Source organism: Sprattus sprattus (genome assembly GCF_963457725.1).
Source record: "Sprattus sprattus genome assembly, chromosome: 19".
Classification (NCBI taxonomy): Eukaryota; Metazoa; Chordata; class Actinopteri; order Clupeiformes; family Clupeidae; genus Sprattus; species Sprattus sprattus.
The window spans coordinates 6,839,395-6,867,382 of record NC_137917.1 but is presented as its reverse complement, the minus strand read 5'-3'; the positions used below and the strand labels follow the sequence as shown (position 1 = coordinate 6,867,382).

General features: G+C 42.4%; 1 protein-coding gene across 1 annotated transcript in view; it reads right to left on the bottom strand.

Annotated features, from left to right (window-relative positions):
• adcy2a (adenylate cyclase 2a) overlaps positions 1-27,988 on the bottom strand; it is a gene marked incomplete at its 3' end in the record, with an annotated part of 84,525 nt that overhangs the window by 46,630 nt on the left and 9,907 nt on the right. The window contains exon 3 of the mRNA XM_080857429.1: positions 4,568-4,729. Coding sequence (XP_080713555.1) covers positions 4,568-4,729 — 162 coding nt within the window. The remainder of the gene's footprint in view (positions 1-4,567; positions 4,730-27,988) is intronic.

Sequence of the window (27,988 nt, the reverse complement as noted above, 5' to 3'; positions counted from 1 at the left end):
AAAAAAAACAACAAACAGAATGACAGGACTGAGAGACGAGTGGCTCATGATGGACGCGTGCGGCAGCTGTTTGTGTGTTAATCCGCTGCCAGAAGCATAGCCAGGGAGCAGGTGACCTTTCCAGCTGCATTAGAGGGAAAAATCTTTCAGTCCATGCGGAAGTCGGCTCTGGGCAAGGGGCACGCTTGTTGTGCTTGTTCTTCGGAGAAGTGACCCGTGTAATTGAATCGAAGCTGGAAAAGATTGCTACGCCTGGCTCTCCTGTGCTAATAAACCAGGAAAATGCAAATTATTTAATGGCTGTAGATGGAAAAGCAATTAAATGCCGTGACAGAAAAAAGTTGAGGTGCACCAGGGCTATTAGCAGAAGAATGTTGAGGCATTGGAGGCATTTGGTGACATCCCTAATCACATCATTTATTTTTAAAAGGGCCCCATCCTTTCGTTACATTCTCTCAATTACACAAAACACACACACACACACACACACACACAAACACACACACATTCTTTTCTCCTCCTGGCCACCCATATCCTCGTCGCTTTTCTATTTCTTTACACACTTCTTCTTTCTGTTCTCACTTCTACTTTGTCTTTACACACTTCTTCCCCTCACACAAGCCCTCCTGTCATGCCTTGAGGCTCAGGCCTCTAGCCTCATACTGCCCTAACACCGCATCAAAACATTACTGTAGACTGGAAGCCCTGGATGCTAAAGAGTTTAAGTTGGGGGCATTCAGTGTTTGGACATTATTGGATCAGTTCACCGTGAGACAGAACACATGATCTTTTCCCTTCATGAACGACATCTAAAACAGCTGCCTGCTCTAGTAAAGAATTTACCAGTGCTATCAAAATTAACCAAATATTTATCAGTTAATTTGACATCTTTATTAAAAAATGTAATGCACTTAACGTAGCTGCCTGTGCTATGTTAGTTTTGTTAGTTCATGTATAACAGTTAAAATATCCGGGGTATCCAATGTACACCTGACACGGAGCTTAGTTTAATTCCCAAGCTTGCAAGTTTATGGAGCACTTCAACTTACTACTTACCCACCAGGATGCACACATGTTCTAACTACTGACCGGCTAACCTAGTTGCTAACAGAGATTGAGGTGTATCCATCCATGTATCTCCATTCCCCATCTGTCCCTCTTTTTCTCTGCTTCTTCACGTCTTCAGTCCCTTCACACTTCACACTTCACACTTCAGTCCCTTCACACTTTACATGCTACACATATAACAAATGAGCCTTTCAGGCTGACAGTCAATTTTGATGACCTTGATGGTTTTATTGGAAATCTGTAGTTCACAGGAGGGAATCCGTTTCCAAAGTTAAAAAGAATAATAGTGCACAATAGTGTTGTAATTTAAAAACACTTCCTTTGTGTTTGATTCTACATTCATTCTGTGATGTTACATTTAAATATTCATTATCAGAAGCTTCAGTCTTACGAAGAAAAAAAGCGATTAATCGCAATTAGTCACAGCAAATTAATCACTAGTATTTGCACAACGTTTTACAAAAGCACCAACTACCAACCAACAATTGTTGCATCTTTGTTAACCACAGACAAAGCCATTGTTCCATTCAGAAAAACTTTAAATACATTAGCCTGCTCAGGTGTCTATAACTACGTTTACACGTTTCCCAAAATACCCGTTTACCAATCAACTAATTGTGGCATCTTTGTTCAATTCAGACAAAGCCATTGCTATGACATTAGTCGGTTTTCATATGACTAGTTGTCTGCTCTGATGTAATCTACTCGCAGATATACTGAACCTCCAAACACTGAAGAAGACCAATGATTGAGTGCAGTTATCCTGCTATAGTTACAGAGCTAAATAGATTTAGGAGTCATTAACTTAGAGTTAGTTCTTAAGGTTGAAAGCCACTCAGGATCTGCAAACATGGGCGACGTGAGAGTGCAGCAGCCATCAAACACCATCAGCTTGTTCTTAGGAACTTTTAGCCACTGAATGGTTGCTCTTATCAATGCTGCATGTCTTGAGTAATAAGTAAATACAATGTGAATAAATAATAATAATAATAATAATAATAATACATAAGCCGATGTTAAATTGCTTGATGGCGGTATAACGAGTCTGTCTCACTCACTGCCTCTGCTTCATGTCTCCAAGTAGCCTACATGTCATGACATGATGGTTTGACAACCGATATTACACATTCGATTGTCATCAATAACATAGCTGGAGTTTAACTGTTTTCGTGTTAAAAGTTACATAATTATGCAATTACAGGCAATTATGCATTATGCTATTCTGCTTTTCTGCCTTGTGAAACTCCAAATAGTGTTTGTGCTAATTACGGCACTGAGACAGCTGAGACCTCACAGACCTAGTAGAAAGTAGGCGGGTACTCATAAGACCCCTCAGGAAGTGCAGGTGCTGTTGGGCCTTCTTCACAAGGAAGCGGGGTTTTTTTGATGTCCAGGAGAGGTCCTCTTTGATGTAGACGCCAAGAACTTAAAGCAAAGGACACGCTCCACTCTGACCCGTTGATACATAGCACAAAAAGTGAGGAAATTTGCGTTTGGTAGATTATTTCTTTGTTGTTACAATGCTTCTTGGCAATACATCTTATACCGTTGGAAAGCCTGTTTATTTCCCTTTTAAATGTGCCACATTTGTAAGGAACATGCATTTTTGGGATGAGCAGCAGAGCTAAGTATGTGGGTTGCGCCTTTGAATCATTGTGCCAAAATTCTCCTATTTTCATGTTGGCATTCACTCTTGTTTTGAGTTGTTTGTTCGATTGGATGATTGAACCCACAATCAGTAACAGGGAATAAACAAGAAATATTGGCAATTTTACACTTTATTCATTTAATACACCATCAGGGACAGAATGGAATGGCTTGCCATGAGTCCAGACCTCAACCTAATTGAACACTTTTGGTATCAGCTTGGGCGTGCTGTACGTGTTATTGACCAACACAACCACGATGGCTGATCTGCAACGACTCTGGTTGAGGAATGGAATGCCGTCCCACAGCAATGTGTGACTAGGTTGGTGACCAGCATGAGGAGGTGGTGCCAGCGTATGGATCTTCCGCCCGCTTCTGAGGCTCCTGATGAATTAAATGAATAAAGTGTAAAATTGCCAATAGTGTTGTTTGTTCCTTTTTGCTGATCGAGAGTTCAATCATCCAATTCACCAAATAACTAAAAACAAGAGTGAATACAACATAAATAATGAGAATTAAATAAATAAGAATAAACTGTTTAGCATTTAGCAATTACCATTTAGCAATTTTGGCACATTTTTCGTGGGCGCAACCCACATAAACAGCTCTGCTGCTCATCCCCCAAATGCATGTTCCTTACAAATGTGGTGCTATTTAAAAGGGAAATAAACAGGTATTCCAACGGTATAAGATTTATTGCCAAGAAGCATTGTTACAACAAAGAAATAATCTACCAAACACAAATTTCATTACTTTTTGTGCTATGTTAATATGGGGGAATGTTGCTGCAGCTTTTGGACCTCCTGAGGTCCATGATCAGCTCCTTTGTCTTCTGAACATTGAGGACGAGATAGGTGTAGGCGCACCATGATGTGAATTCTTATAGATTGGTGTCCTCCCTTCACCACAAAAATATATACATCAGTGATTCACTGACTTTATTTTAAGGTACCGTTTCTACGTTTAGTCATTGGTTAACTACGCTAGAATAATACAGAATAATTTGGCTGACACATTCACATTATTAAAGATGCGCACTTGTACGTAGTTATCCATTAATTACTAAATAGTTACTATGCTCTTGCATCAGCAAGCAGCAGAAATAAGTTGCACTTTTACATTAGGGCTTATATATTATTTATGTATTTGTATTATTATTTATCCACAATGTATGCACTTAATAAGCAAGATATGCAGCATTGTTAAGAGCAACCATTGAGTGGCTAAAAGACCCTAAGAACAAGCATATCAGTGTATGATGGCTGCTGTACTACCATGTTTGCTGATCCCGTGCTCAGCACCATAGAACAGCACTAAGCGTGTTTAAGATGTGTCTTTGTACACAGGGTGAGATATGTTTCAGATAAAACCATGTTGAATGGTAGCCCACAATAGCCTTTTAGCACACACTGACAGGATAGAGGCACACCACTTGTGGAATGTCATCACAGATGCGAATGTCCCCACAGACTCCCGCTGAAACAATACCCTCTGCTGAAGAAATGTACAGGTTACAGGGTCCAGGAGCACACACACACACACACGCACACACACACACACACACACACACACACACACACACACACACACACACAAATGGATAAGAGGGGTATATAGTACACAGAGAAAAGAAGCCTGCTGAGAAACTGATGTGAATGCACAGCACAGACCCCCTTAAGGCTTCAGTTTGTCATGCGTTTGACATCTCAGACTGACACTTCATGGGTGGAAAAACCTTAATGATGCACACCATCACCAGAGGATTGATGCCTGGGGTGTGAACTGTGGCGTGTGTGTGTGTGTGTGTGAGAGTGTAAATGTGTATGTGTGTGTGTGTGTACTGAATGCTGACCTGCCACACAAGGGGGTCCAAGCGCTCGCTACCATTGGACAGACACAGGCTGAGCACCAGTGTGTGTGAAGAGCCGGTGAGGACGCTGGCGATGACCGCGTCACGCATGCAGAACGGCAGCATGGTGTACACCACAAAGATGATGAACAGAAAGAAGGACACCTGCAGGAAAACAACCAAAAAACAATTCAGTTGGATTTATTTATGATTTTTTTTGTTTATTAAAATTCATTTTTGCCACATAAATGAGTTAGTACAGTCAATTTAAATGAATTCAAACTTTTTTTAAAATGTATACTACATGTTTAAACCAGCTCTGTCTGAGCCCATCCCTGGAAAGGGGAAAATATCTGTAAGGTATACAGATGAATATACAAATACTGTACATAGATACATACACATAGCCATAAGAAAGGAAAATCTTAAAATCTTATTATTTGCTTAATTTCTCCTAGACAACAATGAGATTAAAAGGGAAGCTGAAGTCTCCTGCTTTTCTGATTTCTATATAGACCGTATTTCTCCTACGGTGTTAAAGGAAAGATCTCCTGCTCAGTTTTTACTTAATGTTTAGACATCCCAATATTATCTCATCTGTTTAAGTTTGGGAGTGAGGGACACATTTTCACAGTAAAGTGCATTGAACCAGCCTTTGACCAGAAGACTTTTCAAAGCTGGTAGATTTTTACAATAAAGTGCCTCATCTCATGTCTCAACCTGTTTCTCATAACGAAGTTTAGGAGAAACATATGTGATTAAATTGATGCCAAATTGAAAATCACATCTGGGTCTTCTGGGCTTTTAAAAGATCCATCTTTGAGAACTGAAATGTTCCTATGGGTACATTCTGAACAGACTGTACATGGTGATCCTGATTACATCTGTCATTTGTGACAAAATGGTTTCTCAGTGGCAGCCAGTATTTTTGCCGTGAAGCTAAGGGAGCAGTGGCAACATGCTGTTATCACTGATTCACCACATTAATTCATTGCTGGGCTGATCTGTGTTTTCAAATGTCATGCCGTTTTCTTCCATTTGTGCCGGTGAATTCAACTTGCTCTGTTTTTCTCGTATCACCGCCAGGGCAGCTATTCTGATTCACCACGGCACCAGTCTGACTTTACATTCAACTCATACGGTTCAAATTTTGATTGTACTGAGGAAAAGGTCCACAGAGTCTAGCCTTCTCCATTTCAATGCCCCTCGGTCCCTCACAGCAAGAGCGGGGAGAGCGATAAATAGCTCGAGAGGGAGGAGAGAAGAGATAAAACAGAGAGAGAGAGATAAAAGGAGAAAGGGGCTCAGAGGAAGGGAATAAGATTAAGGCTGAGGGAAAAGTAAGAAAGGAGGGAGAGAGAAACGTATGGAGAGAGACTGAGAGCAGAAGATTGTGTGTGTGTGTGTGAGAGCGAGCGAGAGACGAAAGGGCAAGAGAGAGAGAGAGCGGGTTTGGGTGAGAGGGAGAGAGAGTGTGTAGAAGAGAGAGAGAGAAAGAGGGAGTTAGTGAGAGAGAGAGAGAGAGAAGTAGAAAGAGAGAGTTACTGAGTGAGAGAGAGAGAGAGAGAAAGAGAGAGTTAGGGAGTGAGAGAGAGAAAGAGAGTTAGTGAGTGAGAGAGAGAGAAAGAGAGAGTTAGTGATTGAGAGAGAGAGAGAGAAAGAAAGAAAGAAAGAGAGAGAGTCAGTGAGTGTGAGAGAGAGCATCTCATCTGTGTCCAAGGTTAAATAGAGAAAGGTCAGAGTCCTCCCCTGCTGAAGGTGCCAGTTAACCTTTTCAGACGGGATCGCTTCAGAAACACAGAGCTGCTGGTTAACATTCACAAACTCTGACGAAACAAACACTAGCAAAGACATAACCACACACACACACACACACACACACACACACACACACACGTGCACACATGCACACGAGCGCGCACACACACACACACCAGCCAGGTAGAGAATACCAAATGCAGAGCAGAGGCCTGTGGGGAGGGGGCAGAAAGGGCATGGAGGGCAGAGAGGCCAGCCCTGAGGTGGGAGATGGATAGGGTTATATAACGCTTTAGGGGTTATACAACACTGAGGTCTTTTAATCTGGAGCTGAAAAACACAAACTTGGAGTGCCCCCCCCCCCCCCCCCGTTACCCATATTAAAAAGTGATTAGGGCAGGGTGTTACATGGGAGGGGAGTGCAACGAGCCGTGTAAGGCTGAGGGGGCTAAGGGGTAAGGTATCTCTGAAATTCTGTGGGTAAATCAGGTGGGTTCAATTTCACTGGTGTTAATTATAAAACTTTGAATTATCATTAATTATCACAGTATTAAAGATTTAGTCTAATGTGACTGTAAATATTATGTGCACCCGTCAAACTCTCATGGTGTTGTCAGAGACTCCAAATGTATAATTGATCAGTCATTTATTATAGATGAATTTTCTACTCAAGACCTCACAACAGTTATGCTGTCTTAGCCTTGACCAGCCAATCACGGGCAAACTATATAATAGAAGATTTTGGTTGAAACTGATGCTGGTCTGAGAGTGTCAACCTATTTATTTTACCTTTTTGTGGGTTAAGTTTCAAGCACAAGATTCTCCATGATATGAGCCCTAGGGAAGGAAAGGTCTCATTGTACGCGTGTGTCTGTGTGTGGGTGTGTGTCTGTGTCTGTGTCTGTGTGTGGGTGTGTGTCTGTGTCTGTGTCTGTGTCTGTGTCTGTGTCTGTGTCTGTGTCTGTGTCTGTGTCTGTGTCTGTGTCTGTGTCTGTGTCTGTGTCTGTGTCTGTGTCTGTGTCTGTGTCTTTGTCTGTGTCTGTGTCTGTGTCTGTGTCTGTGTCTGTGTCTGTGTCTGTGTCTGTGTCTGTGTCTGTGTCTGTGTCTGTGTCTGTGTCTGTGTCTGTGTCTGTGCCTGTGCCTGTGCCTGTGCCTGTGCCTGTGCCTGTGCCTGTGCCTGTGTAAAACAGTCCGCGTCCTACGGCAGGAGATGCGTTGCGCTGTTGAAAAGTGAATTTGAAGGCTATATGCCAGTGTGTGTGTGCCGAGGTTCTCACGTACATTTTAATTTCTTAATTTTAAAATATACCTTTTCCAGCACAAGCAACAGAGGAACAAACGTTGGGCTGTACTGAAAATGCATTATGGAACTGTATGGCAACGGTTATGTCAGAATAAGGACAAAGAAACAGCACCAACACACTCTGTCCATCTCGCACAAAGTGGTTCAAAGTCTTTCAGCGTATCAGATGGAGAGTAATTGGACTGAATTGTCGGGCCATACTTTATTCTCCCAGGTTATTAAGAGGTGTGTTAACACATAGCGCAGCAGCACAAATGAACTGGGCTATAAAACACGGGCGAGACGCCGAATTTAAACGTGTCTGCGGAGTGTTTAGAGGTAATGAGGGTTGTGACTCACTGACTACCCAGAGCAGAGCAGCTGTGATGCCCAGAATTTAACAGCCACCTTCTAGCTGGCTGTCTGTCTGTCTTTCTCTCTGTCTGTCTACCAACTTGCTCTCTGTCTGTCTGTCTGCCAGCTGTCTGTCTGTATCTGCTACTTCCATGTCAGACCATCACTGTGCAACAGAGATGTGTGAGACAGAGCAACACCAGTCCCATCAGGGGGGTTTCTCACCAAAACGTAATAACAATTGGAATCTACAAACCAAATATCAACACCATAGACATAAAATGATGATCCCTTAAGGAAATTGCAAAAGGGGAGACTGGTAAAAACAACCTTAGACAAACATCTGCTACAATGAAAGAGAACAACCATACCGTAGATATTCACGTCATGCAGATGGCTCATCATCATTCTGTGTGAATGGTTACAACTTTCATTCAATGTCAGGGGCTCATTATATAGGCTCTTGGTTGCTTGCCCCTCTCTCTCCCTCACTCTCTCCCTCTCTCTCTCACTCTCTCTCTCGCTTTCCCTCTTTGACTCTAATAGGTCTTGCCAGTGAGTCAAAAGACCAAAATATACATACTAGAAAATCACCTTTGCCCCTAAATGCAGCTTTGCTCCCCTTCAGACATCAGGTGGCCATTTGGCAGAAGTGTGCCTGTATTATTAAACATGTATCACAAATTACTAATAAGTTCCAGTTAAGCTCCAAGGTGAAGAATTGTGCCATTCTACTGCCACTATTAAAGACATTTTGGGATGTCTCGCTCAGTTCCATCACTAGCAGTGGCAAAAATGTGACAAGCTTGCTGTCTGGAGTGACTGATTACTATATCAGCATCCCTCTGTCAAACCCTAGGGGTGCAGCTGCTGAGCTCTGGAGATGTGTTCCTGAGGCAGATACCATCTCCACCTCATACTTTCCAGCAGCGGAATACTATAAAACCGACACCGCTAACTCAATAACAAGACAGGGCTGAATGGAGATTAGAAAAATGACACTCGAACATCCAAACATCCTTTATTTTTTAGCACTAATGCAGGCCTGTAATGCTGGCCATGATGATAACAACCAAGCCCGCTGCAACACCCATTACGATCAAGGCATTCTACCTCCGCCATGCGTCACATCATCATAATAACAATTAGGCACCAGTCCATAAAACAAATTAAGGAAATGGCCTTGGTTGCTTTACCCCTCCCTGCCTTACCCTACTCATGCTGTGCATAGTAAGATGGGACACAGTGCCAAGCCTGTGCTAATGACAAAGGAAGAGTAATGGAATCTTTCTCTTATCTTTTCTCACTTGAGCCCAGCGTACTCGTTTGCTATGGGTGCGTTACTGTGAGGAGCTTTCTCACCACTGTGATGGTGGCTACAGTGGAGAAGATGAAACACTCACACACACTCACACACACACACACAGAGAGTTCAACACCACACATATACATCTGTTTGAGACACAGGAAAGCGGAAATGTATCCATTTTAGGTCTAAACAAACATACAAAGCTAGTTCCAACATTTGTTTCTATTTTGATTTACCTCAGAGTAAGTGACTGTAAGGTTCCCACTGTAAGTACAGGCAAGACACCAAGCCTCCAACTACGCCTAACACCTAACCTAATTTGCGACTTATTCAGTAGATAGATATGATATGTAAAGTATACAGCACTCCGAGTACTTACAAGACCTAGATAAGTGCAGTCCGCATAGCCTACACCAATGTCAGCCTAGCTTCTTCTAACATTGTTGCTAAAACTTAAACGTATTAAACCTCAAAGGAGTGAGTACATGTGAATATGGCACCAATGTACTCCTTGAAAAGGAATCAACAGAGAGTAATATAGATTATGGCAGCAGAAGGCACCTTTAAAAAAGTCACGAGAGAGTAATATAGGTTATGGAACCAGAAGGCACCTTTAAAAAAGTCACAAGGGTAATATAGGTTATGGAACCAAAAGTATCTTTAAAAAGGAGTCACCAGAGAGCCTGTGTGAATGTGACACCATAAGGCTCATTAGAAAGTAGTCACTAGAGAGTAATATAGATTGTGGCACTAGAAGGCTTCTTAAAAGTAGCGGCAAGAGATTAATATAGAATAAAGCACCAGGAGACTCTTAGAATAAGAGTTACATGTGAGTAATATAATGAATATTGTATGAGAAGGCTCCTTGAAAAGTAGTCACAAGAGGGTCTGTGTGAATGTGGCACCAAAGGGCTTCTCCTCACTGGCTCAGTGACTCAGCAACATCACGATCTGCTCACTGACTCACATCCCTCTGGAGCCACCACAGACCACAGATGCACCCAGTTACACCAGACCAGACCAGATGCACCCAGTTACACCAGACCAGACCAGATGCACCCAGTTACACCAAACCAGACCAGATGCGTCCAGTTACACCACACCAGAACAGAAGAGACCTGTCTAGTTACACCAGGCCAGAGCAGATGCACCCAGTTACACCGAACCAGACCTGATGTGTAAAGTAACATGAGACCAGACCTGATGTGTAAAGTTACATGAGACCAGACCTGATGTGTAAAGTAACATGAGACCAGACCTGATGTGTAGAGTTTCATGAGACCAGACCTGATGTGTAGAGTTTCATGAGACCAGACCTGATGTGTAGAGTTTCATGAGACCAGACCTGATGTGTAGAGTTTCATGAGACCAGACCTGATGTGTAGAGTTTCATGAGACCAGACCTGATGTGTGCAGCCACACCAGATACCCCCATCTGGGAGGCATTCCCACATCTACCATCTCTCTGCTCCTCTCATTAAAAGGCCTCCACTTAAGGAGGCAACAGAAAACATTAAACAGTGAAATGAGTAAACAGAGCTGGCACAGGAGAGCCCACTGGGTCCGTCTGAACAACCAGCCACTGTAATCTAATATCCTTCAATGAACTGTCTCAGTACGCTCACTCGCCACTGATGGATGTCTGTCATCCATATAGCCATCCCTCTTGAGGAGACGGCTGATCTGGCCAGAGAGTAGGCGGCAACACTTTACTTGAACCCATTATCCATAAAGAATTAAAAACACATCCATGCAGGGTTATAAAGTAATATAGCAAGCAGGAATGAGTTGATGGACCTCTCAGAATCCACGCATCACGAGCAACTCTCACTCTCACTGCAGTCCCTGGCAACAGTCAGAAGAAAAGGAAAGGTGGAACACAGAGGGAGAAAATTAAAAAGAGAAAGGCCCTTGCCACAGACGCTAATGATAGTGGGTATGATCATAGAAATAATAGGGCTAGCTTGGTTTGCATGGACAGGGTGGCCTAGGATGGAGATACATTCCCAACCCAAATGATTGTTTCTGTCTTGTCCAAAGGAGCAGGATTACTGCAGTCATTGGTGCTTAATCAAGCCCTGTGGGATCATGTGGTCTTGTGATGCTCCTGTAAGTGCCTGCGCTGCGGGTTTCTGCTGTGTAAAACGAGCTCCATCTATGACAGTGTGTGTATGCTGTTCTACACCTCATTCATGGAAGTTAACCCTGTAAGCAAAATGACGTCCCCTAGACGTCCTGTAATGGTCTCTCTGAACGTTCTAAAAACGTAAATGTGTATGGTTCCCGTGACAACTTTAGGACGTTTTGCACGACGTTCCAAGACCGTCCCGAGGACGTTGCGGTGACAACTGGGAAACGTTTTCTATAGGTCATGGGGACGTTATGCAGGACGTTGCAAGCACCTCCCGAGGGCATTGTGGTTACGTCTGGGGAACGTGTTTCTATAGGTCCTGGGGACGTTCTGCAGGAAGTTGCAAGAACGTCCTGAGGGCATTGTGGTGACATCTGGGAAACGTGTTTTAGACGTCCTGGGTACGTTATTCAAGGATGCACCGCGGACGTAGCAGGCACGACCGTTTTTGCTGAGCTAAATGAAGAAAATAAAATAATAATAGATCGCGGAGCCGTCATTTTGCTTACAGGGCGCACACACACACAAGTTCAAGTTCATTTATTTTACACATTTCATATGATATGCATAGACACATACACAGACACACGCGATTACGGGCATGGGAATTGAACCGTAAACCTTCCTATTACTAAACGAGATCGCTACCTACTGTCCTAACACTGTCTGATTACGATTGTGTCACTTTAACAGGTTTATCACAGTGTGAGACAGCCAACAAACTTAGTCTTTTTTTCCGAGGGTTTGAGGAAAAGCATATTGTAGCAATCTCAGTCACTACGCATTGAGGGTTTTCCGTAATGATTACTTTTTAAATTAACATCCATGGCACATCACGGACGTGCGGGCAGGGAGGCAGAATAACTAGCCAAACTAAGAATGATGAAATAAAATAAATATGAATGCTTCTTTACTGATCTGTGCTATAAATGTAATGTCTGCATGATTCCAATACAATGCATACATAGGAAGGTGACCAAGTGTCTAGCTTTAACATATCGAGCTTTCCATAGGCCTTCAAAGATGCTGCAACAGAACGAAGAGCTCACCGGTCAAATTGTCTGATTGGAATTTCTTTAAAAATCCCGTCTCGCAAGCAGAATCTGGATTTGACAACAATTCTAATATTTAGGCCTATAAAGCAAACGTGCACTGCCCTTATTATGTTTTAAAGGAACAGCCTAATCTGCCGTTAGAAAGTTATTTAACAACACGCATATGCTGCATTTTAAATAAAGCGCAAACCCTCGGTTTCAAACGAGGAGCGAACTGAGTGAGAAGGATCCAACATGGCCAAGCAGACTAGCCTTAAAAGCTTTTTTTCAGAGGCCAACTGAACTGAACAACAGTGATGAGGGTAAACCTTCTGACGAGGATGAACTTGTCCTGTAATACCTGCAGTGTTGCGCGTTTCCTTTTATTATAGGCCTACTGCGCGCCGAAGAGCCGCGAGCGGTATTGCAGACAGAGATTTTGAAAAATTATAGCACTCGCAGCATATTGAAAATTGGAGCTTTGAACTTAGTTCAAAATTTTGAATTATGAACAATGAACTGAGCAAGTTCATGTAGAAAGTGAACTTTCCAAACACTGAATACCTGACTCATTGAACAGAGCAATGACCATGTTGCGGCGCTCATTTTAACGCCACAGCAGGTTGCGCTTAAAGGCCACTTATTGACGCGCATCAGACATAAATGTTTTTGTTTCCCATTGTAAACTTAGGAAAATAAACATGTTGCATTCTAAACTACCTGATTATGTTATTATTTAAGCTATGCAGGCGGTCAGTTTTCTTCAATAGGCTAATTTAGAAGCAGAAATAGGTTAGATATTTGGCCGGCTTTTCATTAAAATGTCGGTCAAATGAAAAACATTTTTCTGGTTCAGAGAGGACCATCAGAGGACGTCAAGGGGACGTTTTGGAAGGACCAAATGCGAATGTCCCGCAGAGGACCACAGGTAAAGGTTACGGGACGTTTTTAAAGGACTTCCTGGGGACTTATGCTGAGTGACCAAATTATAACGTTCCTTAATACTCCGTTTTAAGGCTCATGCGAACGTCACGCAGAGGACCTGCAGGTAAAGGTTACGGGGACGTTTTTAAATGACGTCCTGGGGAGGTGTGCTGACAGACCAAATTATAAGGTTCTCTAAAAGTCCGATTTAAGACTCATGCGAATGTCACAGAAGGACCAAACGTAGACTTGCTACGAACGTCAAAAACGTTCTGGTAACGTCCTCTAGCGAACGTTGTGGCGGGGACCAATTGGGGACGATTGGGGACCTTGCGAATGTCCTGTTAACGTCCTGGGGACGTTCCCTGTTTGCGGGGAAGTCATTTGTTCGTTCATTCATAGTTTGGTCTTCATCAGAATTACATTTGTTGAGCCTTTTTCAGTATGTAGGATTTAATTGGTCGCATTGGATGCATTTTAAGGATAAATAAACATTATGATCTTTTAATTTCAAAAGCTTTACTGACATGACAAATGCAGATATTTATTTATAAAATGTATAAGCACGTCATCTCCTGTGTCTGATAAAGTAGTCACATCCTGCCCATGTAAACGCACGTCCATTAGAAACTTAGACTGAGGACCTGGATCACTTTTACGTCCTGATGACCACATGAAAGCATCCACTGAGGGCATTAACATCCACCACTAATTTAACTGAAATTAAATCATAAATCAATCATGGAGTAATTATACATCAGTCACAGGGTATCTATTGTTTAAAGTCATTTAGTCATGGAGTCATTAGGGTTTAAAATGGATTTGTTCATTATTTTGGTTATTATGGAGGCAGGATTACGTCAAAGTCAAAAGTCAAAGTAGCTTTATTGTCAATAACTTAATATGTCAAGACATACAAAGGAATCGAAAGGACATTTCCCACTCTCCCACGGTGAAACATATACAGTATAGGTGCACAGGCACAACAGATAAGACAAGACATTTCCTAAAACTAAGTAAACATAAATATTCATAAATAAGTAATACAATCTTAAACGTCAACAAGTGCTAAAAGTGCAGAGTCCTGAGTGATTTTTTCGGGGGGAGGGCGGGGGGTTAGGGGGTTCAGCTTTCTGTCAGACTGGAGGATATGACTGGGGGGAGGGAGGGGAGAGAATTTAGCTGCTTGACCGCTTGGTGTATGAAGCCATTTCTGAGTCTGGTGGTGTGGCAACGGAGGCTCCTATCCTTCTTCCAGAGGGTAGGAGGCTGAACAGACTGTGTGCGGGGTGGCTGGTGTCACTCGCAATCGAGGTAGCTTTCCGGGTGAGGCGGGTGGTGTAAATGTGTTGCAAGGAAGGGAGTGGGGCACCAATGATCTTACCAACTGTGTTCACTATGCATTGCAGTGCTTTCTTGCTGTGTTCAGTGCAGCTACTGCACCACACAGTGATGCAGCTGGACAGGATGCTTTCAATGGTGCCCTGGTAGAAAGTGCTCAGGATGGGAATGGGAGCTTTTGTTCTCTTGAGCTTGCGGAGAAAGTAGAGGCGCTGCTGGGCTTTCTTCCCCAGTGATGCAGAGTTGGTGGCCCAGGAGAGGTCCTCACTGATGTGCACCCCCAGGAATTTGGTGCTGCTCACTCGCTCCACAGCAGCGCCATCGATGGTCAGTGGTGGGTGTTCAGTGTGGCTTTTCCTGAAGTCAACCACAATCTCCTTTGTCTTGATGACATTCAGCAAGGGGTTGTTGTCTCTGCACCACGTGGTCAAAAGGTTAACCTCCTTCCTGTAGTGGGTCTCGTCGTTCTTTGTGTCATCCGCAAACTTCACCATGTGATTGGTACTGTAGGTTGGTGTGCAGTCGTGAGTCAGCAGGGTAAAGAGCAGGAGACTGAGCACACAGCCTTGAGGGGCCCCTGTGCTGAGTGTGATGCTGCTCAAGGTGTTGTTGCTGACTCGTACTGCTTGTGGCCTCTCACTTGTTGATCCCCAGCTGGTCCAGTTTACAGATGAGTTGATGTTGGATTATTGTATTAAAAGCTGAACTAAAGTCTATGAAAAGCATTCTCACACGTGAGTCTGCTTTTTGTAGGTGGGTGAGGGCTGGGTGGAGAGCAGAGCAGATTGCGTCCTCTGTGGAACGTTTGGCTCGGTATGCAAACTGAAAGGGGTCCAGGGTGGGGGGGAGGATGGACTTGATGTGAGACATGACTAGCACTTCATTATTATGGGGGTCAGTGCCACAGGGCGATAGTCATTGAAGCAGGATGTGAATGAAAAAAAATGTGAATTATTATTATTATTATTATAAGGATGGAGCCGGTTTCTTGGGCACAGGTATGATGATGGAGGTCTTGAAATGTGATGAAACAGCAGCTTGACTCAGAGAAGTGTTGAAGATATCTGTGAAGATATCCTTAAGCTACTCTGCGCAGTCCCTCAGTACACGGCCTGGAATGTTGTCTGGGCCTGTTGCTTTACGGGGGTTGATGGTGGAGAGTGCCCTCTTTACACTTTCGGCAGACAGGCACAGAGCCTGGTCGTGGGGGGGGTCGTTTTTTGTGGGTTTGTGTTATTTGTTGCTTCAAACCGTGCAAAGAAGCTGTTGAATATGTTGTAACTCTTGCTCTTGCAAATGTTTAGCAGAGCCTGTTGACTGTCCTTATAATCCGACGAAGACAGACGAGATGAACACGACAAACTTTCGGACAAGCACTTATTAAATAAACAAAAACACTGTATTTTCGGAAGCGTGAGTGGTCGCTGCGTCTGGACGCGCCGCCGTCTCCATGACAACCCACGTGGCACACATTTGGCCTATGTATGTTCATGTACATGCCGCTTATTGTTAGTGTGATTGCTCAATTTCTGACACTTGCGTCCTGATCATGTGTAGTGCTCTAGTTAAAATGGTTCCAATGCCCCTGTCGTGCTTTTTGCTATAGTCATTTTTCATCCCTCCCTTTTCCAAATGAATTGCATGGTGGAGCGTTTGCCTATTGTGACGTCACTATCTCTGCCAGTAGTTCCAGTAGGTAGAATGATGGTAACTACCATAGTTGGAGAACAAAGATTATGGTGCACTTCACACTCTATCTTTCATTTCAACCACACCATTAAATGACATCACACATAAAGTTCAAAGCCTTGTTTAACAGCTGAACAATTTCAAGAAAAGGTTTAATTTTGGTGCAGCGCTCCAGCTATTTCTCTCGAATACATGGGTTGATGAGTTGTGTTGGAGGTAACTGGATATTCTGAGTTGCAATTCTGTAGTGATAGTATATTGACTGAGATCGAACTAACAACAAACTCTGACTTAATTTCTCCAGCTTGTAGGCTATGATTTCCATGAAATCTAACATAAGCCTCATTATTATGTTGTTTTTCATGGTGTCACAGATCATTTTCGAAAGAGATCATTTGCAACTTAACTTTTAACCTCTGTCAATTTTAAAGAATTGCAATGTCAAAATGGCTGATCAGATTATATATTATATTTCAGGCATTGCCAAAGTCCTCGAATTACTATGAAAATACTAATATTCAGGTCATACATAAAACGTTTATAATTCATTACAAAATAACACACAATAAATAATTAAAATGAACTACCTCTTGAGTCTTGACATGATGTTTGTGTGTATGCATGTTAATGCATCAGGCCTTTCCTAACCCATAGGCTACCATACATCTCGGCACTGTCACCGTCCTGAGAATTTTTCTCATATCGTATTTCTATCAACCAGCAGGCGTCCCTAGAGGGCATCCAAAGCCTCGAGAGATGTACCACTTTTCAACGCATTTGGCTTCAAAGCTTTGAAGCTTCATGATGCTTAATCTCACCATCATTACCACATCCATACCACAGGATGCTTTCTCTTTCTCTCTATCCCTCTCTCACCTTTTAATTGGGCTTTGGGGAGAGATGGCAACCAAAGATGAGTGGATGAAGAATCCCTTAAGCAGCAAAGGTAAAGGGGGTGGGGTGGTGACCTTTTCAGAGGGATTCAGACTCTCTTAGCAACAAGGTCAGTGGCCATGGGGAATGTCCCAGCATTAGCGGCAGCTAGGAGACAGGGTTCTCCAGCAACAGAGGCAGCTAGGATACAGACTCAGCCAACACATGTAGCAGGAGGTGTAGTCTGTCACAGCAACATCTGTATAGCCTTGACTACCATCAATTTATGGCTAGTTAGCTTCCTAACATAAGCTAATGTGCTAACATTGTTAGATAGTTGGCTGGCAGACGCCTTGCAAATCACCTCAGATGTATGTTTTGGTTACAGTGATGGGGTTTTCATGTACAAATTACATTTCTATCCAAACACGGCCATCTACAGAGTTTAGACCACCATCTTTGTTTATTTTTTCCAGCTTCTTAGAGCAAACACAAACTATAAATCAGCCTTAAGTGATGTAAGGAGGCAGACCACTCTTTGCACAGATTACTTCCATTGCGATGCTTCAGGCGGTTGAGTGAAAGACAGTATGTGTGTGGTAGGGGCATGTGTGCGTGTGCGTGGGCGTGGGCGTATGTGTGTGTGTGTGTGTGTGTGTGTATATGTGTGTGTGTGTGTGTGTGTGTGTGTGTGTGTGTGTGTGTGTTTACGACAGGTTCAAGACTGGCTTCATGTTAGCATGACGTTCAGTGAGCTGTGACATCTTAGAGACGCTGTGAGCTCCAGACGTCAGTGCCAGTGCTCTGATGTTAACTGAATGTGTCCCCGTGTGCGTCACACCTGGGCCTTTCAAGCCGCTGCACAACAAAAGCCACGTGTGGCGAGATGCCTAAAATATACACACATTACTGTACATTCAGGCATAGGCCATACACACACACACACACACACACACATACACACACACACACACACACAAACCATACACACTGAGTCCTACACACAGAAACATTTTGTATTCTAAGCGAATCGCTCAGCTTTTGCTCTTGTCAGCAAAGCAGAGACTCTGGGCTGCGAGAGCTCCAGCAGTGAAACACTAAGCTGTTTAAGCAGTTCAGAGACCTTGCTACTCAGCAGCTGCTCTGTCACACACTCACACACACACACACACACACACACACTCACTCTCACATACAAGCAGAACACAAACACACTCACTATCACATACAAGCAGAACACAAACACACACATACACACCAAAGCGTTGATTTTCCACACACGTGCTGGCGTAACTATCGGCGGTGGAACCAGTACAGTGCATTAATGGCCCAGAGGCTGTCAGGGGCCCAGAGGCTGTCAGGGGCCCAGAGGCTGTCAGGGGCCCAGAGACTGTCAGGGGCCCAGAGACTGTCAGGGGACCAGAGACTGTCAGGGGACCATGGAGGAAGGAGGAGGTGATTTTTTGCAGCTTTACTATCGTAAGTGGGCCCTCTTGCGCATTGACCCTTTCACGCTGTCTTCAAAGTAACCATTCAACAATATCACTAAAATGACTTGTAATTGTGATAGTTACATATAGCACCTTCCCATCTTGAGTAAGTGTACAGGTTTGAGTCATAGTTTATTTGTATGCATTTGTATTTGTCCTGTCATTTTTGTGGCATCTTAGCAAGAAGAAGGCGTTCTTCAGCAAATGGTTGCTAAATTGGCAGCATAAGTAATGTTTAGCCCAAACAAAACAACAACCATCAAAAGAGGAAGACAAAAAGAACAGGATGAGTGCATAACGAAACTGACGAAATTAGATTTTTATTTAAATATAAATTAGATAGATAGATTTTTTTTTTATCCATGCTTCATCGAATAGCTATACTCTCAAAAGAAATCCGCACACAGAATTTGGAGAATTGAGAGAATTGCAGCATTGTTCCTGCCTTTGCTGAGCACAAGGCGTATAGGACAAACTAATGGGTGAGTAGTACAGGTTTCTGTTTGTTATGGGATGAGGGATTTGAATCTATAGCAATGTAACTTTTACCTCTCATGTGTTGGAAAATGCACACCTACTGTAATCTGGGTCTGTGATCATATTTGACTGCTGTGCCATTGATTATGAATGATGAATTCTATAAATGCAAGTGATTGTGTGGTCAGGTGCGGTCATCCATTCAATGCATTCAAACTGTGTAGGCCTGTAATGAGTTGCTGGGCTTTTCTTGAGGGCTATTCGCTCTATGCTTATCGACATACTGTGTTGATTTGTGTTGAGGGCCAAACACAATTATGTTACGCTACTACTACTACACACCTACACTTCTAAAGGATGTGGCAGTAGCAGGGGTAGAGGATAGCATGATCACCAAACTGTTCTGTGCGTGAGGAGATGGGACTGACGGCTAGTGTGACGGTTTGACTCCCCAGTGTGTGTTTGGGGTCGAGTATACATGAGTCTCTGTGCTTGTGGTTTAGAATGTACTACCAAGTTAGGGCTTTAAAAACTCCTGCTGCTCATAAAGCCACTGAAGAAATGAATCACGCCAATTTGGCTACCAAATGATATATAAATCCATAAACGAATGTATTCAGGTCATTCCAACTTTCGGTATTAATGTTGATGATCTGGTTAAATGTCCTGCCTTCATTAAGCACACACACATGCTAGTGATTCACACACACGTGAGGATGAGTGTGCAGGTGAATTATCTGTGGTTGGGCACACACATACACACACACACACACCCACACACGTCGGAATCTCACTCCTAATTAAACTGCTCTAAAGAAAGAGGCTGTGAGACAAGCTCAGCGGCCAGTGTCTTGGGATGTGGCGGTTCCTGTAGTTCCTCTTCTGTAACACGGGAAAGTTGACACAGAGGGCATGGTCCCTCCTGGCTCCTCCACTGATTAAGTGTAAGTTTTAAATCTAAAATTCTGATTCTGAAAATCACCTTTGTGTCTGCAAATCAAAAAGGCTGCAGCTTATTTGTTCCCTGTAGACCCTCCCCTACATTTTATGATGGAGACTTATATTTGTCTATTTTTGTATTAATGTACTTATGTCATGCATACATTAATTTATAGCCAAATAGCACACATTTAAGTGGTTAATGGTAAACGGACTGCATTTAAATTGCGCTTTTCTACTCATAGAGCACTCAAAGCGCTAATTCTATCTTTTTCGACACAGTTACTGGAGTAAGCGAGAGGTCACTCTAAGTGAAGGAAAGATTCTGGTAATGTGAACATTCTTAAAATGTTCTTCTAAACCTGATTGTTCAAATCCTTGATTGTGATTGGCTAAAAGCCGTTGTAAAATCCAGCATTACCTTACAATTTGACCTGATTACATTCCATATTACTGCGCAGCGCATTTCATACCCAGTGTTCCATCTGGCTGTTGCGTTGCTTCAAGGGTTGCGTGGCAGCGATTTATTTAGGAACTATAATTTTTAGTGGCGGAAGAATGACGGTTTATCATTAAACTATTGTTTCTTAAATTGAATTGTCTTTATTTATGAAACCATATCAAATATGTGTAGTAACAGGTTTAGAAAAGCAATAAGCCCCGCGAGTCCGTGCTTTGCGCTGATTTTAGAACAGGTAAGGGGGTTTAACGGCACTCCGCTTCGCGTCGTGCCTAACAACTCCCTTACCTGTTCTAAAATCAGCGCAAAGCACGGCCTCTTGGGGCTTATTGCTTAATTCTCACACACAAAGCCCAAGTTTATACCTCTTCAATGTTCTGGCCGCTTTGTTGACTAACAGATTGACCAGTATATCTTCCCCATGTTCTAACCCATAGACATCAGGTTATCCTTTGATTGACATTTCATACATCTTCTTGTCTCATCACAACTTAACACACATCTCAGCTCCTTCCTTCCTACCTATTCCTCTATCTACAGTGCCCTCCGCAATTATTGGCACCCTTAGTGAATGTGACCAAAACAGGCTATGAAAAAATATATCTTTGCTGTTTATCTTCTTGGTCTTTCCCTCAAAATATTCACAAAAATCGTACCTTTTCATTGACGTAAAATTCTTGAAAGATTTTTTTTTTTTTACATTACATGAAATATTTTTCTCCAAAACATGGGTGCCACAATTATTGGCACCCCTAGAAAATCCTATAATTTAAATCTAACTGAAGTATATTAGCAGTCATTTTTACATTTTTGAGTTCACCTGTTTGATTAGGAACTCTTAAGTGGTCAAACATGGTTTCCTGCTTCACAGAGGAATAAATATGAGGTGAAACAGGCCAAATACCCTTAGTCATTCATCAAGATGGGAAAGACAAAAGAACTCAGTGTCAAAGTGCGCCAAAAAGTTGTTGAGCTGCTGGAACCTGGATTTAGGGATATAAGAAAATATCTAAACAGTTGGAAATACCCATTTCCACAATAAGGGCAATAGCTAAGAAGTTAAAAGCGACAGGAGATGTAAGGAATCAGCCTGGAAGAGGACCTATCTGTAAATTGACCCCATGCACCGTGAGGAGGATGGTTCGACTGGCAAAAGAATCTCCAAGGATCACAGCTGGATAATTGCAGAGGTTAGTTAAGTCCTAGGGTCGGAAAGTCTCCAAAACTACCATCAGACTGCACCTACATCACCACAAGTTGTTTTTTAGGGTTGTCAGAAAAAATCCTCTGCTGTCAATCAACAACAAACTAAAGTGCCTACAGTTTGCCAAATCTAAGTCAGACTTTTATATTAGAGTTATATGGTCAGATGAGACCAAAATAAGGCTTCTTGGCAACAAACATCAAAGGTTGGTTTGGCATAAACAGAAAGATAGCCATACAGAAGAGCACCCCATACCCACTTTGAAGTATGGTGGCGGATCTCTGATGTTGGGGGGCTGTTTTTCTTCCGAAGGCCCTCGACATCTTGTTAGGATACCTGGTATCATGGACTCCATCACATACCAGCAGATATTAAATGAAAACCTAACAGCCCCCTCTAGGAAGCTTAAAATGGGCCGTGGTTGGACCTCCCAGCAGGACAATAATCAGAAGCACACCTCAAAATCAACACAAAAATGGTTCACCGACAGCAGAATAAAGGCTTTTCCATGGCCAGCACAGTCCCATGAGGCCTAAACCCCATAGAAAATCGGTGGAAAGAGCTGAAACCTATTGTACCAGCGTTGACCTTAGAATCTGAAGGATCTCGAGAGATACTGTATGTAGGAATGGTCTCAGATCCGTGCCATGTGTTCACCAACCTCATCACACATTATAGGAGAAGACTTGGAGCTTATCTTGGCAAAGGGAGGCTGCTCAAAACATTAAATGAAGGGGTGCCAATAATTGTGGCACACCTGTTTAGGAGAATAATATTTATTTAATGTAAAATTAAAATGTTTTCTTTCAATAATTTTATTTCAATGAAAAGGTAAGATTTTTGAGAATATTTTGAGTGAAAGACCAAGAGGATAAACAGCAGACAAATATTTTTTCATAGCCTGTTTTGGTCACATTCACTAAGGGTGCCAATAATTGTGGAGGGCACTGTATGTCTGTCTCACTCTCTTTCCCTCTACTCATATTTATTCTGCCTTTCTCTTCTCACCTCTATCTTGCTCTATTTGCTCATTCTTACAAAACGTATGAAAGGGAGTGAGGAAGACACAGAGAGAAATTGACAGAGAGAGAGATAGAGAGAGAGAAAGAGAGAGAGAGAGAGAGAGAGAGAGAGAGAGAGATTAAATTGAGATTGAGACAGGGGAAAGACAGAGAGATTGAATTGTGATTGGAAGTGGAGAGAGAAAAAGACAGGGAGAGAAAGAGGGTGGGAGGGAAAGAGGTATGATGACGAGACTGACACAAATTTGAAGAGTGCTAATTAACACGCTTTGCATTTTGTCATGGCGGCACATGCTGCTTAACTATTCACGCTTGCAAGGGCTTTCATCACAAGGCATGATGCAATTCTTCCAAAGCCACAGACATCAAGCTGGGGAATTCAATCCTTTCACAGTTCTAACCCATCCCCTCCATTATCAAACAATACGTACATGTCACTATGTCCGAGCAGCAACCCCCTGAAGTATAGATCTCACCCTAATCTAGGCCAAGGTTTGCTGTTGGCCAAGCTAGAGCCATAATAATGATAAGCTTTGCTATGCAAGGCACTAGGGCTGCAACTAACGATTATTTTGGTAATCGATTAATCTATCGACTTTTTTTTCCGATTAATCGACTAATCTAACGATTATTTCCATAAATTTAAAAAATGATTAAAAATGTTGGAATTTGAATTTCAAATGTATTTGAGTAACAAGTTAATACAAATCTCATCATCATAATAAATACATTAAATAGTAATACAAATTAAGAGTGCAAATATGCTTATAAAAGTAAAGAGAAAGTGCAAATAAAGTTTTAAAAGTAAAGAGAAAGTTTTAAAAGGAACTCAAAATAGCAATCAAGCCTCTGCAAGTGCTACATAACTGAGCTGCAGGTGACATTCAAATTCAACATATGAAAAAAAAAAATCCACAATCTTTTGTTTGAAGATTTCTAAGTGGAGGGGGTTATCTATTCAGAACAAACGAAAATACAGGCTACTCTGATAATTCACTGATTTACCACATTGCACTTAACATAACTGAAATAGCGTTAGCAAGCATCCTCCATGAGACGTTCTGTTTTCAAACATTTAAGAGTAAACCTTACAATAAGTTATAGATATTATATGTCTATGATAATTGCTGCTAGACACTTACTGTTCTTATGCTCCCACAGCCCGTTCTCTTTGAAATACTGTAGTAGTACTTCTTAAACTACTAATAATTGACCATCATTGAGAAAAAATGACAACTTTTCTGTTAGCCATATCTGATATGCAGCAGCTGCTTAACCAAGCTTTGTTTATTGTTTCCATGGTAACATGAGCCATCCCAGAATAATTCGCTTTTCGCAGCTATTTCGCACTTCCTATATGCAATTCCGAATGAAAAGTACCGGTAGCTCTGTGAGCGTCTGTAAAGAAAAAATATTATATGACGCGTCGACGACACAAATCCGCGTCGACCATTTTTCACAATCGACTTAGTCGATTTCGTCGACTAATCGTTGCAGCTCTACAAGGCACCCTCCTCTCCTCCACTCAATTGGGAACATCTGCATCCCACTGTGATCTGGGCAGTACACTTCTATGCTTCTCATTAAAAAAAACATAACTGTGAACTACAAGGCCGTTTTAAAAGAGCCAATTAGCTTGTGAGGTTCCTCACAGAGCTCAAATTTTGGATAATGATTGGGTGAGACTTAACTGTACAGCGTGCAGCCTAGCACTTCTCAGGATCAGTATTCGCAATGTGGGCTTCCTCACAGGAACTTCTTTTCTTAAAATTGCAAAACGAAACTCCATGGAGAGAACCACTCATTTGTGGCATTTGGGTTTCTGTCCAATGACATTTGTTCCGTCTGTGAAAAGAATTCCAGATAAAGCAACAATGCCATTCCAAAAAGCAATTTTGTGTTGTTGTTCTTTTGTGAGACCATTATATACCCCATAGATCTGTCAGGCATTTGCAGTTCCTCAGAGAACTCTTTGTTGTGAGAGAGTCCCATCAGCTCTCTAGAGACAACATCTCCAGCTTACATGGCTCCTCATAGAGTCCTCTTTTGTAAGAACACACTATAAACTCAACAGCGCCTCTCATGCTGTCTCGTATCCAGGTGATTAATAATAAAAAGGCCGACTTGGCTGCTCATTAAAGCATTGGGTCTTAGCTGACGTCATCCGTCAAAGCTGGCGGGCACCATCCTCCCAGTAGAAATAGGCATCCAATAAGAGGATGTGGGGGAGGCAAATATAGGCAAGCGCACATGAGAAAAGTCTCCAGGGGAAACTATGTTCCTGTATCCAAGACCATGTCCTGGGGAGGGTGCAGTGGGCCATCTTGGTTAATGAACTACAATTGCCAAGAGAGTCCAAGTAGGATGGAAATGATGGTTGAATGATTGCTTGGGGTTGAATGAATGCTCGGTTGCAATTCACTTGGATAAAGCATCTGCCAAATGAATAAATACATATGGAATGATAGTAACTCTTAATACTGAGGGCCTGATTTACTAACAGGATTGCACCCATTTCAGGCGTAAAATAGCGGTCGTAAACATAAAACGGTATTTACTAAGGGGGCGCAGCGCATATTAGCGCTTCGTGGCTGTGGACGGGGAGGACACGAAAAGGTGGGTGGAAACATGCGCAAATATTTGGGAGGAGAGAAGATAAGTGCGCCTAATGATGTATTGCGTGGTATTTACTAAACTGCCTGACCAGCGCACATCTCTAATTTGCGGGATAATTCTCCGCCTCTTAAAAGCACGTCTTAACCAGGAAGCACATTTCCATTGAGTCTGAAAGTGTTGATATGGCGAAAGTTATAAAAGCAAGGCGAAGCTATAGACAGAGACAGCCTACAGAAATATTTTTTTCAACTCGTATAACACTTTTTCAGTTAAGCGATCCACAAATCATTAGACGGTACAGGTTAACCAGCCACGCAATACTTCAATTACTGAACCAGATCAGAGACGACATGGAACCCTCCAACCGGAGATCACATTCATGTTAAACTCCGGACAACATTGCAAATATTGCCATTGGATCGTTTCAAACAGTTATAGCATCAGCAGTTGGTATATCTCAGCCTTCACTCAGCCAAATATTCACACAGGTACTCGACGCATTGCTACCCGCGCACTGGTCAATACATTTCCCCACTGCCACAGCTGAAATTAGAGACATCAAACAGGACTTTTTTTGAAATCGCAAACTTTCCGAACGTAATATGAACCATTGATTGCACCCACGTCCATATAATTGTAGTGAACCCATGTCCCTTGTAGAAATTATTAATCTCGCCATGTACACATCTATATTGTGATAATAGACAGTTTATGCATTAATGCCACCAATAGCATATTCTTTATAATCGTGTTCTTTTAAACATCTCGCAGTAGGTGATGGCGGGCAGAACAACAATATAGCAGCGCACACATTGAATCAGGTTCAGTGATTGAGCGAACGTAAACCAATATATCTATCTCCACTTCGCTGAAGCTTCATTTTCTCTTCCTAAATAAATACCACGGAAAATGCGCAAAAACACCGTGCGTTACGCAGTTTAAGCAGCGGTCGCAATGTTAGTAAATCAGGCCGTATATAGGGCGGAGTAAACACAGTTTGCCCAGCGCAGATCTGGTTTGATAAATACCACGGAACATGCACAAAAACACTGTGCGTTAATGTGCGAACGCAGATTAAGCAGCAGTCGCATGTTAGTAAATCAGGCCCTGAATGTCCTTAGGAGGACTTCAGACCAATCAAGTTTAGATCACAAACAAAATGTATTACATGCTAATCTGATGACTATAATGTAAAGTTGTAAACATAAGTTTGGCCAAAGGTGAAGGAAATAGTCATAGTCTCCAGGTCACTCAACTGTGATTTGAAAAATCTATTTAAATTAAAATGTAAATCTGATGTCAGACTTAGGCTAATGTACTATGGATGCAACGTTAGGCCCTATGTTTATATTTTTATGTTTATTTTATGATTTGAATTCTATGACATTTGCGTCACAACTTAATGACCATTAGAAATTGTGGGTCCCAAGGCAAGGCCAGTTGAGAACCACTGGCCTTAACCAAGTTTTGCTGTTGTTGACCAATAAAGGTTTGAAAGGATTTATCTAATCTCGCAGTGCCTTTCCTTTCACATTAATCTTGATTGGTTGATGAGTTATTTAAGTAAGGGTAACATTAGAGGCAATGTAAAGGGTTGCTTCCAAATAAGTCTGCTAGCAACAGTAATTAAGCTTAAACAATGCATTTCCTCTGTTCGTTTCATCTCAAAATGTTTGAAAAGCGTAATTGTTTTTTCTCAAATAAAACAAAGCATAAATAGTTGTTGAAGACCTAACCATAAAACCCATGGTCTGCCACTGGAAAGGGCGAACGGGCAGAAAGCTTTTGAAGGACCAGCCCACGTCTCTACCAGAGAGCTGACCAATTATGTAACCAGCTGCTGGAGCTCTCAGCCCAGATATAGTGCACACAAAGAACACCACCATCAACAGCAGGACAGCCGAGGGTCCAGTGTATTCAAGTGTGTTTCAGCTCTGGCATTAACGATAGTCAACCCTTCACACACAGCTTATCATATGCAAAGCACAAAGACAGCAGATAAGACAACAGCCCCTTTTCCAACCTTGCTAACTGCAGTGTGAAGACTGTGGGCTCGAAGGAAGCCTCATCAGCAGTAAGTATGGGAAAGAAAAAGGCGCATCTGGCCAACTAGTTTCACTTAGCAGTTTCTTTCATCTAAAGAAGCTTACACTGCAGACATGGAATTAAACTCGTTATATAATCCCCCAAAAGTGCTGGATCCACGGCACACTTGCTTCTCACAAAAGTCAGCGACACTATAAGAAGATTTTAGATGTATTAAATCTACACAGGAACAGAGAGTCTGGCGATTGCCATTGCTGGCATCTTCAGGGACACTCCCTTAGAAACCTGGAACACATCTGTCTCAGATCTGGCACTATCACACACTGTTAGCTTCACTGCAGATCAGAGATGGAGCTGCTGCTGCAGATGAGAATGAATATCCCTGATAATACCTCACTGGTCACGATGCTGCTTTCCCCACTTTGCTACCAACCCTAAATATCTGCATTCACTCTGTTGCCTGCTTTCTAATGTG